General features: G+C 37.0%; 1 protein-coding gene across 1 annotated transcript in view; it reads left to right on the top strand.

Moving 5' to 3' along the window:
- Positions 1-15,955, top strand: part of LOC115224459 (pleckstrin homology domain-containing family M member 2) — a 63,806-nt gene that overhangs the window by 24,180 nt on the left and 23,671 nt on the right. The window contains exons 2-5 of the mRNA XM_029795361.2: positions 10,082-10,188; positions 12,967-13,076; positions 14,544-14,668; positions 15,494-15,556. Coding sequence (XP_029651221.1) covers positions 10,082-10,188; positions 12,967-13,076; positions 14,544-14,668; positions 15,494-15,556 — 405 coding nt within the window. The remainder of the gene's footprint in view (positions 1-10,081; positions 10,189-12,966; positions 13,077-14,543; positions 14,669-15,493; positions 15,557-15,955) is intronic.

Here is a 15,955-nt window from a genome sequence, read left to right on the forward strand (position 1 = left end):
ATGGGAAACAGGTAGCCTTCTGAAGTATTAAGAGTATTTCTTCTGAAAGAAGCACAATGTTTGAGGGAAAAATCATAATACTGAAATACATTTTTGTTGATTTAATCTTATTTAAAACCTAACTTTTCAATTGTCTGTAAATTTTAGGAACACCTATTTATATTCCTTTAAAGCACACTTTTCAACCATGTGATTTTGGATTTTGTGTCACTGCACAGCACCTTGACCTTAAAGAACAACCGATTATGATAAAGCAATGATATAACAAAAGAGATATTTAATTACATCAGTTTCTTTTTTCTGTATAGAAAACTGATTATGATACAAAACAAAACTTCTAATCAATGAATCCATGCTTACAGAACACACACACACACACACACACACACACACATATCTATGCCTGGATGTCCCACCTGTAGCCAACCACTATTCTAAGGTGACTGATTCTAATACTGATGTTCTTCCTCCCCTTAATAGCCTTGACACTGAAATACTATCCAAGACAACAATTATTGATTGGGTCCACCTGCTGGCTATATCCACAAGCCTGACTTGCCTCTCCCTGATCATCAAAATCCCTCTCAATCCCTACTAAAAATGCTCTGTTCATACTGCTAGGATAAACGATCATGTGATCCAATTTAGGGTACTGTCTGAGCATAAACCCACTGGTAGTGGTAAAACCTGTAATTGTTGAGTCTCCCAACTCTGTTAAATGCTATAATGTGGTATATAATATCTGGTCATGACTCCACATTCCAACCAGACTAGGGTCTACATAAGGGGTACAATCAATTTCAAGTGATACTTCCTAACCTATGAGCTCCTCCTCATATAAGACCTCTAACCAATATACTTCCCTAGCTACCTAAAGTGCCACCTTATCCTGGTCTATAGTTATTTGTGGAACCCCATACAATGCTAACCCCATACAATGCTAACCCCATACAATGCTAACTTTCATGTTTGTAAATATTGTTGCTGGAAATTGCTCACAATATTACACCAAAATGATACCTCTTTACTTAATAGATTCTCTGATGCAATCTTTTCCTGTAGACATAAATTTTATTGCACCTTTGCTCATTATGTAAGATCATAATTTCTCCTCATGGCTAAATTTCTTTGTTCATTATGTAAATATCAAAATATCATTCTCTTCATAGCTAAAATTCATTTTTTCACCATGCCTTTCTTCTCTCCTACTCCCTCTTCCTTACCACAACATGTTTTCCTTCCATGCCACTTTGTTTAGATCTCTGATACACTTAACAGCTTTATTGCCTGTGACCAACTATGAGGTTATTGACAATGCTTTCTGGGGGCAGGCTTTATCTTCTTTCCCTGTTCTTTATAACTTGTCTTTATGGGGGTTGTCCTTCATTTTATCTTGTCTCTTAACTACTCTCTCTATCTCACTATTTCCATCTGCTTCCACTATCCTTTTAACCTTTATATTTGTGATCACTACTAAATTACTCATATTTGCCAATCTTCTTTTGAAAATGGAAGTTGGAATTGCAGTAATAAATTCATATGTAGTGGTCACTAGTTACATACCTATGACATTATGCTCATATCACCTGTAAATTATAGTTGTTATCTAACTTCTGGCTTCTTGAAACAGCTGTCAAAATAAGACATATTGTTTCTCTCTCTGTATTTTTAATTTTATAATCTGTATTTTTTATGCTCTGTGTAAAGATATGTAGCAAGTCTGTGTTTATCTACCTTATTACTTCTGTCTCTCTCTTTCTTTCTCTCTCTCTCTCTCTCTACACACACACATACATACATACATACATACATACCTATACACACACATACATACATACATACATTCATACATACATACATACATACATACATACATACATACATATACACACACACATACATACATACATACATTCATACATACATACATACATACATACCTATACACACACACACATACATACATACATTCATACATACATACATACATACATACCTATACACACACACATACATACATACATTCATACATACATACATACATACCTATACACACACACATACATTCATACATACATACATACATACATACATACATACATACATACCTATACACACACATATACATACATACATTCATACATACATACATACATACATACCTATACACACACACATACATACATACATTCATACATACATACATACCTATACACACACACATACATTCATACATACATACATACATACATTCATACATACATACATACATACATACACATACACACACACACACATACATACATACATACCCGAAGGATTAAAATTAATCAAAAGACATACTATGTCCACCTACTGGAAATAACAGTCAAAACTCTTATTTAAATCTCCAAAATACACTGATAATAGCTCCAGAAATCAACCATCCAAAGGCAAATGGGCTAAGACAATCTCCCAGTATACATTCAAGTATTTGGACTCATGTGGACTGGTTTCTGTACTGGCATAATAACCTCAGCTTCTTCAGCACACGTTACCATGATAGAGACTCCCAACCTGTCGTGTTGAAGTCTGCACTGCAAATGATTTGTTTTGTGCTAAATTCATGGCAGCCACCAGGGTGAAAATAATTTCAATATGGAGCAAATAATTCCCGAGAAAAAATAATTCACGAAAAAATAATTCGCAAAGATATCATTGACTCTGTTATTATCTAGTGTAACAACTCAAAAATGATAATAACAGAATCAATAATATAGGTGATTGCATGCCCCAAAAAAGCATTCCAAATACTTGAATATATGCTGGGAGATTATCTTTGGATGGTTGATTTATGTAGTTACTATCAGTGTATTTTGGTGATTTAAATGAGAGTTTTGACTGTTATTTCCAGCAGGTAGACCTTCTTAGTATGTCCTTTGATTAATTTTAATCCTTCAGCTATTTAATGCTTTTATGGGGCCTACAATCACTTATATTATTGGTTCTGTTATTATCATTTTTGAATTGTTACACTAGACAATAACAGAATCAATGATATCTTTGCAAATTATTTTTTTTTGTGAATTATTTGCTCCTTATATATATATATATATATATATATATATATGTATATATATATCACTGTGACCGACCAGGCTATCAGATGTCGCTAAACATCGCTGGTCACAATGCGTTTCGCATTATTTTTTAGCCTTCAAATGACGCCACCCCGCTGGCTAAGCAAGCAGGCCGACAGAAGAAAGAGTGAGAGAAAGTTGTGGGGAAAGAGTACAGCAAGGATTGCCACCACCCCCTGCCGGAGCCTCGTGGAGCTTTAGGTGTTTTCGCTCAATAAACACTCACAACGCCCGGTCTGGGAATCGAAACCGCGATCCTACAACCGTGAATCCGCTGCCCTAATCACTGGGCCATTGCGCCTCCACACATATATATATATATATAAAATATCATAATAAAAACCACAAGTTTTGTTAATTACAGCTTCCTAGGGTTTCATGGCTGAAACATTTATTTTGCCATTTTTCAAGCTAGAAACAAGACCGTTTGACAATTGCTTTAAAGCAGATGACATTTAAAACAAAGAATGCTCATATGGAAGGAGATGGAAAGAAAAACACAGAGGAAATAGCCAACATTACAATAGATAATGTTGAAAAAAATGTAAACAAAGATATTTACGATGTGTCCGGTGGCCTGTTTTTAAGTCTGCCCTAGATGTATTTCCTAAAATGTGGACATAATGAAAATATCTCATTTCTGGAATTTACATAATCATCGAAGGTCCTTAAGTTTTTTAAGAAATTTGGTTTCTTGGGAAAACATACAGAACATCATTTTCAGTCATTATGGTCTGGTTTTCAAAAGGATTTTGCATTTGGTGTTGTAGTTGGTTTCTTCATCTTAAAGTTGCCAGATTAAAGCCAAAAGATTTATTGTGTGTCTTTTATCACAGTGTCTAAAATTCGAAAGATGGTTATTATATCAGGATTTAAATTTTCCTTCAACAGACCCAGTATAGCGTTTGATTTCTGTTCTACTATTGTCATAGTTTGCTGATACCTATGCTTCATAAACAACAGAGTATGTATTGCATTTCTACCCTAGAGGACATTTAGATTTGTCTCTACATGTACATCCAGGGCAGAGGATGTATTGCATTTCTACCCTAGAGGACATTTAGATTTGTCTCTACATGTACATCCAGGGCAGGCTTGTGTTATCGGTTGCTTATTTGATATATGTTTTAATAAATGTTGGTATTGTTTATCCAAAAATTGATGGGGTTAAAACAAAATAAAACAAAGAGAAGTTTTAAAGTTGGAAACAAATGGAACATTAAAAAGAAGTCTTGTAAGTGAAAACAAGTTGGAAAGAGACAAAAGACAGATGAAAATCAAGAACAAACAGATATGGAGTATAAATAGAAAAAAGTGTTTTCTGAATTTTGACAGAGACAGAGATAATACTAGTATAAGAAGAAAAGTGTAAAAGGACTTTCATCTAAGAACAACCTGAACAGAGAGAAATATTGGACACCTGGTGAGTGTGATAAAAGGCAAGCAGAAAGGTGTCATCATCATCATTGTTCGACCGTGGTCGAGACAATGGAATTTACCATGCTACGCCAGACTTCACGGTCCATCATAGCATTACAGAGGTCCTGTTGCTGGATGCCTGTATCCCTGGAGATTACATCTGGGTAGGAGAGTGTGCGCCCCCTGGTATTGCGAGTAGATGGCTTCCTGAGGAGAAGAGTAGAAATTACCTCGTTTTCAGCTCTACAACAATGTCCAGCAAACTGGACTCTCCTACGTTTCACAAGAGATGACACAGGTGGTAGTTTCCCATATATTTGCACTTTGGTTGGATGACGCTTCCACGAAAGATTTTGAGCTCTCATAAGGAGGCGAGTGTAGGTTCCATCCAACTGCCTCTCAAGCTTCTTTGATAACGTCCAGGTTTCTGAGCCATATAGAAAGGTGTGGTTGATATCAGTAGGAGCAGGTGGTGGTGGGGAAGTCAACTGGAGAGTGAGGGAGAGAAAGAAAATGGGTAAGATAGACCAAGAGAAAGATAATGAGAGAAAGAGGAGACGATGTAGACTGAATTACAGTGAAAGAAAACATAAGAAATCAGATACAATGAAAGAAATCACTCTAAATGCTAGAACTGAAAATCAGAATAATGGTGGAAGAGCATTATGATGTTTAACGGAAAGAACAAAAAAGCAAACATGAATAAACTCATTTCAGTTGTCAACTTTTTACCCAGAGTCATTACAATTTCAGCACTTGGAAGAAGTTGGTATCATATATCTCAAAAGTGCTTGGGTTCAAGCAAGCAAAACAAAATGAAAGTAAACAGGACAGAGAGAAAAGCCTGTCTGTCTATGTAGTATCAATCTATATATCCATCCAACCAACCATCATTTATCTACCACTGCCTAAAATATCTCTCCTTTGGAACACGATCCAAATTGCTTCTTTTTAATTTGGTCTTTATTCTAGCAACGGTAGCAGTGGTGGTGGTGGAATGGCAGAATATTTGGTTTGTAGGTACCAAGCAACAGCAGAAGCAGCAGTAGTGGTAGTGGTAGTGGTGGTGGCAGCAGCAGTAGCATTAGTAATAGTAGTATTTTGAACCACTGTATCAACATCAATTCCATCAAGCAGTTAGATTTTTGTTTCACCATTTTGTTGCCTAGCAATCTGCCTTTTCCCTGCATCCTCTCTCTTATGTCTGTGTGTCTGCTTGTTGTATCTCTCTTTCTCTTTCAGCAATATCTATGTATGTATGCGCATGCATCTGTGCATTTATGTGTTTGTGAATGTCTGTGTCTATGCATGTATTCCTCTGTGTGTGTCTATATGTGTGTTTGTATGTGTACATATGTATGTGTATGTCTGTATGTTTGTGTACATTTGTGTATCTGTTGTGTCTCTCTCATCATCTGTCTACATATGTGTATCTGTCGTTCTGTCTGTCTGTGAAATTACAAACCATTAACTACTATATAATGCCAGCTAAGCCGTTTATTGAATGAATTATTTATCTCTATGACGTTACCAATAAATTCAGGCAATTCCTTCATCTGTTCTTTACTAACGGTTAAGAAATTGTTGGTTTGCTGGCACTATGGAATGGTAGAATATTCAAGGAACAAGGGAACGGTTGGTTTAATGGTACCATGGAATGGCAGAATATTTGGTTTATAGGTACCAAGGAATAGTGGAACAGTTGGTTTGCTAGTGCCAAAAAAGAGTGAGGGAACAGTTGGTTTATTGGTGTTGAAGAATGGAAAAATGGTCGGGTTACTGGCAATGAGGAATGGCAGAATGATTGATTTGTTGGTAGCAAGGAATGGAAGAATAATTAGCTGATTGGTGTCAAGGAATGGTAGAATGGCTGACTTGCTAGTAGTGAGGAATCATGCTAAAATAGGTGTGTCATTGAATAACATAACACACACAAAATATTTGCTCAATGGGTCATTGCCTGTTTACATATGTACTGATGTACTTTTCATCAGCTGACATACTTTATACAAGAGGCCTGCAGACAACAACAGAGAAGCGTTGCAGAGAGTCTCTCCTGCTTTCTCACACGTTCTCTTTTTTTGCTTACACGATGTGTGATGCTGTAAGTCAGCTAGCAAGGCAGCAAGCAAGCCAGCTTGCCAGGGACCTCTCTCTCCTACATCCCATCATAAACTTGCTTGTTTGTTTGTTTGTTCCATATTGCATTTGATGAATAATAGAATTTATTAGTTGTAGGTTTAACAATGTTTCCACTGGTTCGGTGCATTTTAGTGAGAGGGTGTTTTGGGAACTCGAGTAGATCAAATATCAGGCAGAACATTTATTTATGTGCAAGAGAACCAGTTTGGGTTTTTTTTTTTTAGCCAATGGTGTGCATGCATGTGTGTGTGTGTGTGTGTGTGTTTCATTCACTTAACATTCGTTTTCCCCCGTAATAGTATGACTTTAAATGAGTTGTCATTAGGGGCATTGTTTTTACAGTGCTAACTCTTACCTACTTTACAAGACAGAAATCTCTTATTTCACATGGCTTTGAATGCGTGAAGTGAGCAAACAAGTTATTGCCATGAAAAGTACCAACAACAATGCTACTTGAATGTCGTGACTTTTGAATAAGATGAGCGCAGATGTAAACACACACACACACACATGCACACACACATGGTGTTTCTTTTCAGTTTCCACATTCGCTCACGAACCTTTGGTCGGTCCAGGACTGTTGCAGAAGACACATGGCTAAGGTGCAGTGCAGTAGGACTGAACCTGAAACCACATGGTTAAAAAGGCTGTGTAATAAGAAATTTGCTTCCTGATCACATCATTCCAAGTTGAGTCCCACTACCTGGCACCTTGGGCAAGTCTCTCCTACTTTCGGCTGACCAAAGCCTTGTGAATGGATTTGGTTAATGGAAACCGAAATAAGTCTGTTGTGTGTGTGTGTGTGTGTATTATGTATGATACAAATAAGATTATAATTTATTTCTGAATGCAGAAACACTGTTAGAACAGCCAAAATATTGGGTAAATAACTCTTACAAAGCAGAAAAGGGTCATCTACCCAATACTTTTATCATTCTAATGGTGTTTCTGTGTTCGAAAATAAATTATCATGTTATTTGTATCCTACAATACACTTTTCGATGCTTATAAAAAAAACAAATGTTACTTTGTTTATATTTTTATACACATAGTTATATATATATATATATATATATATATATATATATATACACACACTTCTTAACAAAATCATAACGACGTTTTGAGAAATTTGAAAAGTTAAACACGAAACCGGTAATTTCTTCAAAAACTATGTCACTGTATGAAAAAAATTTATAACATTCTTCTGACATAATGACTCAAATATATATTTTTTAACCTTTTAAAACAAGCCTTCTGTAGTTTTTTTACTTTTTACTATTTTCTCTCTCTCTATATATATACTGTTGTTTATGGGGAGAGTCATTCTCTTCTAGTGCCTCATAATTTAACACACTCACTGGTAAAATTTCCCCTCATTTCTTTCTTTATTTTTCTAAAATCTTCGTTGCATCTTGCAACCCTTTCAATAGTTTTGAGAGTCAAAACTATTGAAAGGGTTGCAATGAAGATTTTAGAAAAATAAAGAAGAAAATGAGTGGAAATTTTACCCGTGAGTGTGTTAAATTATAAGGCACTAAAATAGAATGGCTCTCCCCATAAACAACAGCATATGCTTCAACATATGAACTCACATAAAGAATCTTGCAAACCAAATCCAAAGCGAAATATATATATATATATATATATATTATATATATATATATATGTATATATATGTGTGCATATATGTATGTATGTATATATATATATATATAATATATATATATATATTCATGTGTGTATATGTTGTATATATACAGGGGTTGGACAAAATAATGGGAACATCTAGCAACATAACATCATAATTTTGAAATATCTATAAAACCGTCAAAAGCTTGTTTATTTTTACGTTTTTTTTTATTCATTATTAGTGTTGCTTAATATGTTTTGCTAAAATTGCTGTTTCTTTTAAAATACCATCAGAAAAAAGGTAATTAAAATTCTTTAAAGGGACAGATCTATCAGACCTTCAAAGAGGTAAAATTTTTGGTGCTTGTATGGCAGGTGCTAGCGTAACGAAAACAGCTGAAATGTTTGGTATATCAAGAAGTACTGTCTTGAAAGTAATGACAACCTTAGAAAAAGAGGGAAAAACCTCCTTGTCGAAACAAAAAACTCTGGAAGAAAATGAAAACTTTCAGATAGGGACCTTTGGACTCTTACATGAATTGTTAGAAAGGATCACAAGAAGGCTGCAATCAGAAAACCACTGATTTCAAAAACAAGCGTTGCAAAGCATTTAGGGTAGAGTAAAAACCTACAGAATTGGTCCCTAGAGTAGTGGAAGAATGTTATTTTGTCGGACGAGTCATCCTTTACCTTATTCCCGACCACCGGCCGAGTATTTGCGTGGAGATAGCCAAAAGAAGCATACCAACTTCAGGAAACCTGCCAGTCACCTAGTCACCTACTGTTCTGGTAGACACACTAGCCAAATTGACTACATCCTCATCAGGAAGAAGGGAAAGATGGCTGCTTATAAATGCCAAAACCTCCCAGGCGAAGAATGTACCGCTCAACATAGACTAGTAGTTAGCGACTTCAGGATCAGGGCTAAATGGATGCCCAGAAGACGACCAGCATGGAGGAGAAGGGTCTGGAAGCTTAAAGATCCTGCAAATGGACAGAGATTTAGAGACGTATTACTCGAAGCCTTTGATGAAATAGAAGGGGATATAGCATCACATGATGTGGAAGACAACTGGAGGTTTCTACGGGACAACCTGCTGAGAGCCACTGACCAGATCTGTGGATGGTGGAAAGTCCCCTCTCGGCCCAAGGTAACGTGGTGGTGGAACAATGTGGTTGACAAGGCTATTAGAGAAAAGAAACAGGCTTGGAAGGACTGGAAGAACGGTGGTAGCAGGGAATTGTATCAGACTGCCAGAAGGGAAGCTAGGAGACAGATTTATTTAGCCAGAGGGGAAGCAGATAAGAAAAAATTAGCAATGTTCTGCACCAAATCTTCCCCCCCCCCACATCATCATCACCATCTCCACCAACCACATAGTTCTGGGTTCAGTCCCACTGCGTGGCACCTAGGGCGAGTGTCTTCTGCTATAGCCTTGGGCTGACCAAAGCCTTGTGAGTGGATTTAGTTGATGGAAACTGAAAGAAGCCTGTCGTATATATATTTACATGTGTTTGTGAGTGTTTGTGTGTCTGTGTTTGTCCCACCACAATCGCTTGATAACTGATGCTGGTGTGTTTACGTGTAACTTAGCGGTTCAGCAAAAGATGCCGATAGAACAAGTGCTAGGCTTACAAAGAATAAGTCCTGGGGTCAATTTGTTCAACTAAAGGCAGCGCTCCAGCATGGCCGCAGTTAAATGACTGAAACAAGTCAAAGAATTTCATTGAATATTTTGTTTAATCAATTTGCTTGCTTTATTTTTCAGATCCATGAATACCAGTTATGCACTGGGGAATCTGAGGTAGTGTTGACTAACAACACATGGCATTGTCATCGGTTATGTGAACATCTTGATCATGCATTTCTCCATGGGTAAGTCATATTTTCATTTAAATCTAAATCACTTCTGTCATCATTATCATCATCATTAACCCTTTAGCGTTCAGATTATTCAATCAAACATAATGCTTATTGATTCCCACTGATTTGAATTAATCATGCATTTTCTCATATCTTCAAGATCTTATGGTGTAATTACTTAATGTAGAATAACATTGTAGGGTAGGTGTGAGGGCCTGGATCTGGTCAGTTTGAACATAAAACAGATTAAATATTTTGGCCAGATATGGCCGGTTTAAATACTAAAGGGTTAAACATCAGTTTTCCAATGCTGGTGTAAGCTAGATGCTTTGACAAAATCTGACGAGCTAAAAAAGGGCTGCATCAAGCTCCTATGTCTGTTTTCACATGGTTTTCTGCCGTTACCAATTGTAGTCTGTGGGCTGATAGTGGAGTGCTTGAAACTTATCAGCATTGAATTGCATGTTATTTTCATCTCCCCATTTGTATATTGCATGTGGGTCATTTTGCAGTTTTAGTATGTCATCAGGTTCCTTGACACCCTGAGGTACTGTTGTATTATCAGCATAGTTGGTGGGAGTGGCTGACTGTACAACAGAGGGCATGTCTGAAAGAGCCACTATGAACAATAGCAGAAAATGTTTTTCTAGTGACACCAGCAATAAAAGCAATTTTAGAATGACAAACACTCCTACCATATTTGGAAGATGTCAATCTGTTGATAATTTAGTTAACCTCCCTCTAATATTGCTGCACCTCTTGTGTGTCCATAGCTAGCACCAGGTACATCTTATGGAGTTTTTGTCTACACCTTTTCCACAGATCGAGCAAGGCCATCTACCTGATGGGATTTGTGATTTTCTACTCTCTTACTAAGACTTTAATTTTTGCTAGGGTAACTCTAAGGCCCTTCGATTCTAGACCTTGCTTCCACACCTGCAACTTCTTTGCTAGTTCTGGTAGTGATTCAGCTATAAGAACAAGGTCACCAGGATATAGCAGCTCTTAGGGGCAGCCCGTTTTAAATTCCTCTATTATTGCCTTGAGGACAATGATGAACAGGTGGGGCTGAGGATTTATCCCTGGTGAACCCCTATTGTACTCTAAATTCATCACTATATTCATTGGCAACCCTCACTTTACTGACAGGATCCCTGTACATGGGTTGTACAGCTCTTACCAAACACTCACATCTATTCCTAGTTTCCTCATTGACCACCAGAGAAGGGATCGGAAACCCTGTCAAAGGCTTTCCCTATGTCAACAAAAGCCAAATACAGAGGTTTGTCTGTATTAATAAAATAATATTGCAAAATTTTGCTTTCTTTTTGTCACCCCATTATATGTATGCATGTATGTCTATATGTATATTTCCCACTGTTACATGTGTATGTATGTATATATGCATGCATGTATATGCATGTATGTATATGCATGTATATGCATGTATGTATATGCATGTATATGCATGCATGAATGTACATATGTATTCATGCACACATGACATATTTCCCACTGTTACAGATTAGTTACGTTAAGTTAAGTTAATTTAATTTTTTGGCTCAAAAAGCAAAAAGCAAGGCCATGTAGGGGGACATGGTGTTCATGCAAAGAGTTCAGGCCATTTCTGGTCAAGAGAGACTTTGAACCGAGTGGTCGTCGGCATCTTCACTATCTCGTCCGGCAGCTTATTCCACGGATCCGCAACCCGGACGGAGAAAGCCCCTCTCCTTCGATTGAGATGAAATCGTCGCAGATAGAGCTTTTTGGAGTGACCCCGCAGCCGACGCTCTGGAGCAGGAGTGAAGAACAGCTTTTTTGAGAGGTTACCAAACTCACTGACAAGGCCCTGGTTAGGTCAGGGCTATAGTAGAAAACACTTGCCCAAGGTGTTGCATGTTGGGACTGAGCCTGACACCATATGGATGAAAAGTGAACCTCTTAACCACCCATCCATGCCTGCACCTATATTTCCTAACGTCAATGTTATGAAGGGTATCCTGTCGTAGAAACCATGCCAAAGCAGACAGTGAAGCTTGGCACAATCTTCTGGCTTGTTAGCTCCTAATTAACTGTCTAACCCATGCCAGTATGGAAAATAGATGTTAGGTGATGATGAAGATGAAATATATGTGCCGGTGGCACGTAAAAAGCACCATCCGATTGTGGCCGTTGCCAGCCTCGTCTGGCCCCCGTTCTGGTGGCACGTAAAAAGCACCATCCAATCGTGGCCGTTTGCCAGCCTCGTCTGGCACTTGTGCAGGTGGCACGTAAAAAGCTCCATCCGATTGTGGCCATTGCCAGCCTTGTCTGGCCCCCGTGCTGGTGGCACGTAAAAAGCACCATCCAATCGTGGCCGTTTGCCAGCCTCGTCTGGCACCTGTGCAGGTGGCACGTAAAAAGCACCCACTACACTCACTGAGTGGTTGGCGTTAGGAAGGGCATCCAGCTGTAGAAACACTGCCAGATCAGACTGGGCCTGGCGCAGCCTTCTGGCTTCCCAGACCCCAGTTGAACCGTCCAACCCATGCCAGCATGGAAAACGGACGTTAAACAATGATGATGATGATGATGACAGCAAACAGTTTCTGTCTTCCAAATTTCACACATAAGGCACCGATGAACCTGAGTTTATGAGAGAAGGCATTTGGTCAGGGTTCCACTCAGTGACATTGCAAATGGAATCACCTGGTTGCAGAGTGAACTTATTAACCACACAGCCATGCATACACCTATACACACAAGTAAGAATAATTACATTATAATAATATACTTTCTTATACTCCTTAGGTTACGCCATATTACTCATGGCTATTGGAAGCTGGTCACTGAATTTACACGGAAGGAAGCTGTGAAAGAGATAAAACATCTACAGAGAATAACCACAGATTTAGGCCGAGGTAAGTGCTCAACCTAATAAAGGTAGCTGGATACTAAATAAGTTAGGTTTTGGTGTATAACTTCCTCTCTGGGTGGGATTAACTTTCCAGAGAAAGGGTGTAATGTCTTTAACTCTCTTTACTCTTTTTTTTACTCTTTTTACTTGTTTTAGTCATTTGACTGTGGCCATGCTGGAGCACCGCCTTTAGTCGAGCAAATCAACCCCGGGACTTATTCTTTGTAAGCCCAGTACTTATTCCATCGGTCTCTTTTGCCGAACCGCTAAGTGACGGGGACGTAAACACACCTGCATCGGTTGTCAGGCAATGCTAGGGGGACAAACATACACACACATATATATATACATATACATATATATGACGAGCTTCTTTCAGTTTCCATCTACCAAATCCACTCACAAGGCATTGGTCAGCCCAAGGCTTTGGTAGAAGACACTTGCCCAAGGTGCCACGCAGTGGGACTGAACCTGGGACCATGTGGTTGGTTAGCAAGCTACTTACCACACAGCCACTTTAACAAAAATTATTCTGTAAAAGATGTTTTCTAAAAACTGCTTTATGCCTATTTTCCTATGGGCGAGAGGATTTATTATAAGTTCATAACGTAATTGTTTTATTCCTTTGTCATTTCAAATTTCTGTTTCAGTTTTAATTATGGAGGGATTTAATGAGATAATTACCTTTATCATTATTAAAGCCTTTGATTACTCTCTTATGTTTTGCTCAAAACATTTGGCTTATTGTTGTTCAAAACAAATATCAATAGCATTGACCTCACAGGTCTTAGAGAACTTGTAATGATCAGCTCCTTCTTCCTGTCCTTAAAGGCCTGTACTGACCAAGGACACGGTCCCTTACTTCAGTCTAAGAGAGCCTGTGAAGGATATGGGCACAACCCTTTTCTTCAGACCTAATCAGAAAAGCAGAAGGGAAAAAGCCCATGTTTAGAACATAACTGAACAGGTTTTTATGAGGAACGATTTTAACCCTTTTGTTACCAACCTGGCCAAAACCGGCTCTGGCTCTGTAGTACAAATGTCTTGTTTTCATAAGTTTTTCATTAAAATATACCACCAAACCTTAGTCGCAAGTTATGTTCCTAACACTAGCTTAATGATAATTAAATTATTTTACTAAATTCTTTGTTATATTTAAAATAACTGAAAGAAACACAGAGCATCTCAAAATAAATACAGTAATGAAAGGGTTAATATGAACATTTTAAATCAAAAAGATTTTATGTGAAAGAAGAAGAAATAGTCTCATGCAATTTTGTACCAAGAGAGTTAAAAATCTAAGTTTCAAATTTGAGAAATGCTTCTTTTCAGTTTTTTTTTTACTCAAATAGGTCAGGTTTTTTTTTAGATTTATGTTCTCTGTATTATTAAAAGGGATTTAAGGAAGTTAATTTCTTTAAACCCTATGGATTTCTAATGTGTTACTAAAATTCCTATTTGTTTTATACAGGTCGTGCCTGGCTATTCCTTGCATTAAATGAGAATTTATTGGAAAGTTACATGAGATGTTTCTTAGAAAATACTAGTGTTGTCAAGAAATACTATGTACGGGAAGCTTTGGTACTTGATCAACAGGTAGGTACCTTAAGTGTTGATTTTGTATATGATTAGTATATGAATACCTTGCTAGTACTTTAAGTGTTGAATTTGTATATGATTAGTATATTAGTATATGCTAGTACTTTAAGTGTTGAATTTGTATATGATTAGTATATTAGTATATGCTAGTAGTTTAAGTGTTGAATTTGTGTATGATTAGTATATTAGTATATGCTAGTACATTAAGTGTTGAATTTGTGTATGATTAGTATTTAGTATATGCTAGTACTTTAAGTGTTGAATTTGTGTATGATTAGTATTAGTATATGCTAGTACTTTAAGTGTTGAATTTGTATATGATTAGTATATTAGTATATGCTAGTACTTTAAGTGTTGAATTTGTGTATGATTAGTATATTAGTACATGCTGGTACTTTAAGTATTGAATTTGTATATGATTAGTATATTAGTATATGCTAGTACTTTAAGTGTTGAATTTGTGTATGATTAGTATATTAGTATATTAGTATATGCTAGTACTTTAAGTGTTGAATTTGTATATGATTAGTATAATAGTATATGCTGGTACTTTAAGTGTTGAATTTGTATATGATTAGTATATTAGTATATGCTGGTACTTTAAGTGTTGAATTTGTATATGATTAGTATATGAATACCTTGCTGGTACTTTGTCAACAGATAGTTAACTGGTGCTGCTTTGGTACTTAATCATCAGTAACTTGAGCTGACTTACATTTTGTCATGGTTACCTCAAAGCATGGCTAAATTAGTTCTCCACCCCCTTCTGCTTTTTCTCCTTATCAGTAACTGTTATCTGTTTTCATCTTTCTGTCATTGTAGAGAATGAATGTTCTGGTTACTTTAACATCTGGTCTGGATTTTGCATCATTTCAACTGGAATATGTAAGTAAAAACACCAATCTCCTTTCATCTACACTTTGTATATGCACATACGGACATGTAAATGTGTGTGAGTACACACACACACACACACACACACACACACTCTCCCCCCCCCTCTCTCTCTCTCCTAGTTTGTTGATGTAGTTGAAGAATTGTCACGTGCCAGTATGGGTGACATAATACAGGTAGAATGTATTTCACATATTATATAGTAATATTTCAGCAATGAACTTTAGGTACAATGTCAATGAAGCAATTATTATACAATAAAACATGTTGCTCACTCCATTCTCTTTGTTAATACTTATGTATATATATATATATATATTATATAGAGGGCATTATTACACATAAATGCCTCAGTGTGAGGCATTTATGTGTAATAATGCCCTCTATATA

Source organism: Octopus sinensis, linkage group LG25, assembly GCF_006345805.1.
Source record: "Octopus sinensis linkage group LG25, ASM634580v1, whole genome shotgun sequence".
In the NCBI taxonomy this organism is placed as follows: Eukaryota; Metazoa; Mollusca; class Cephalopoda; order Octopoda; family Octopodidae; genus Octopus; species Octopus sinensis.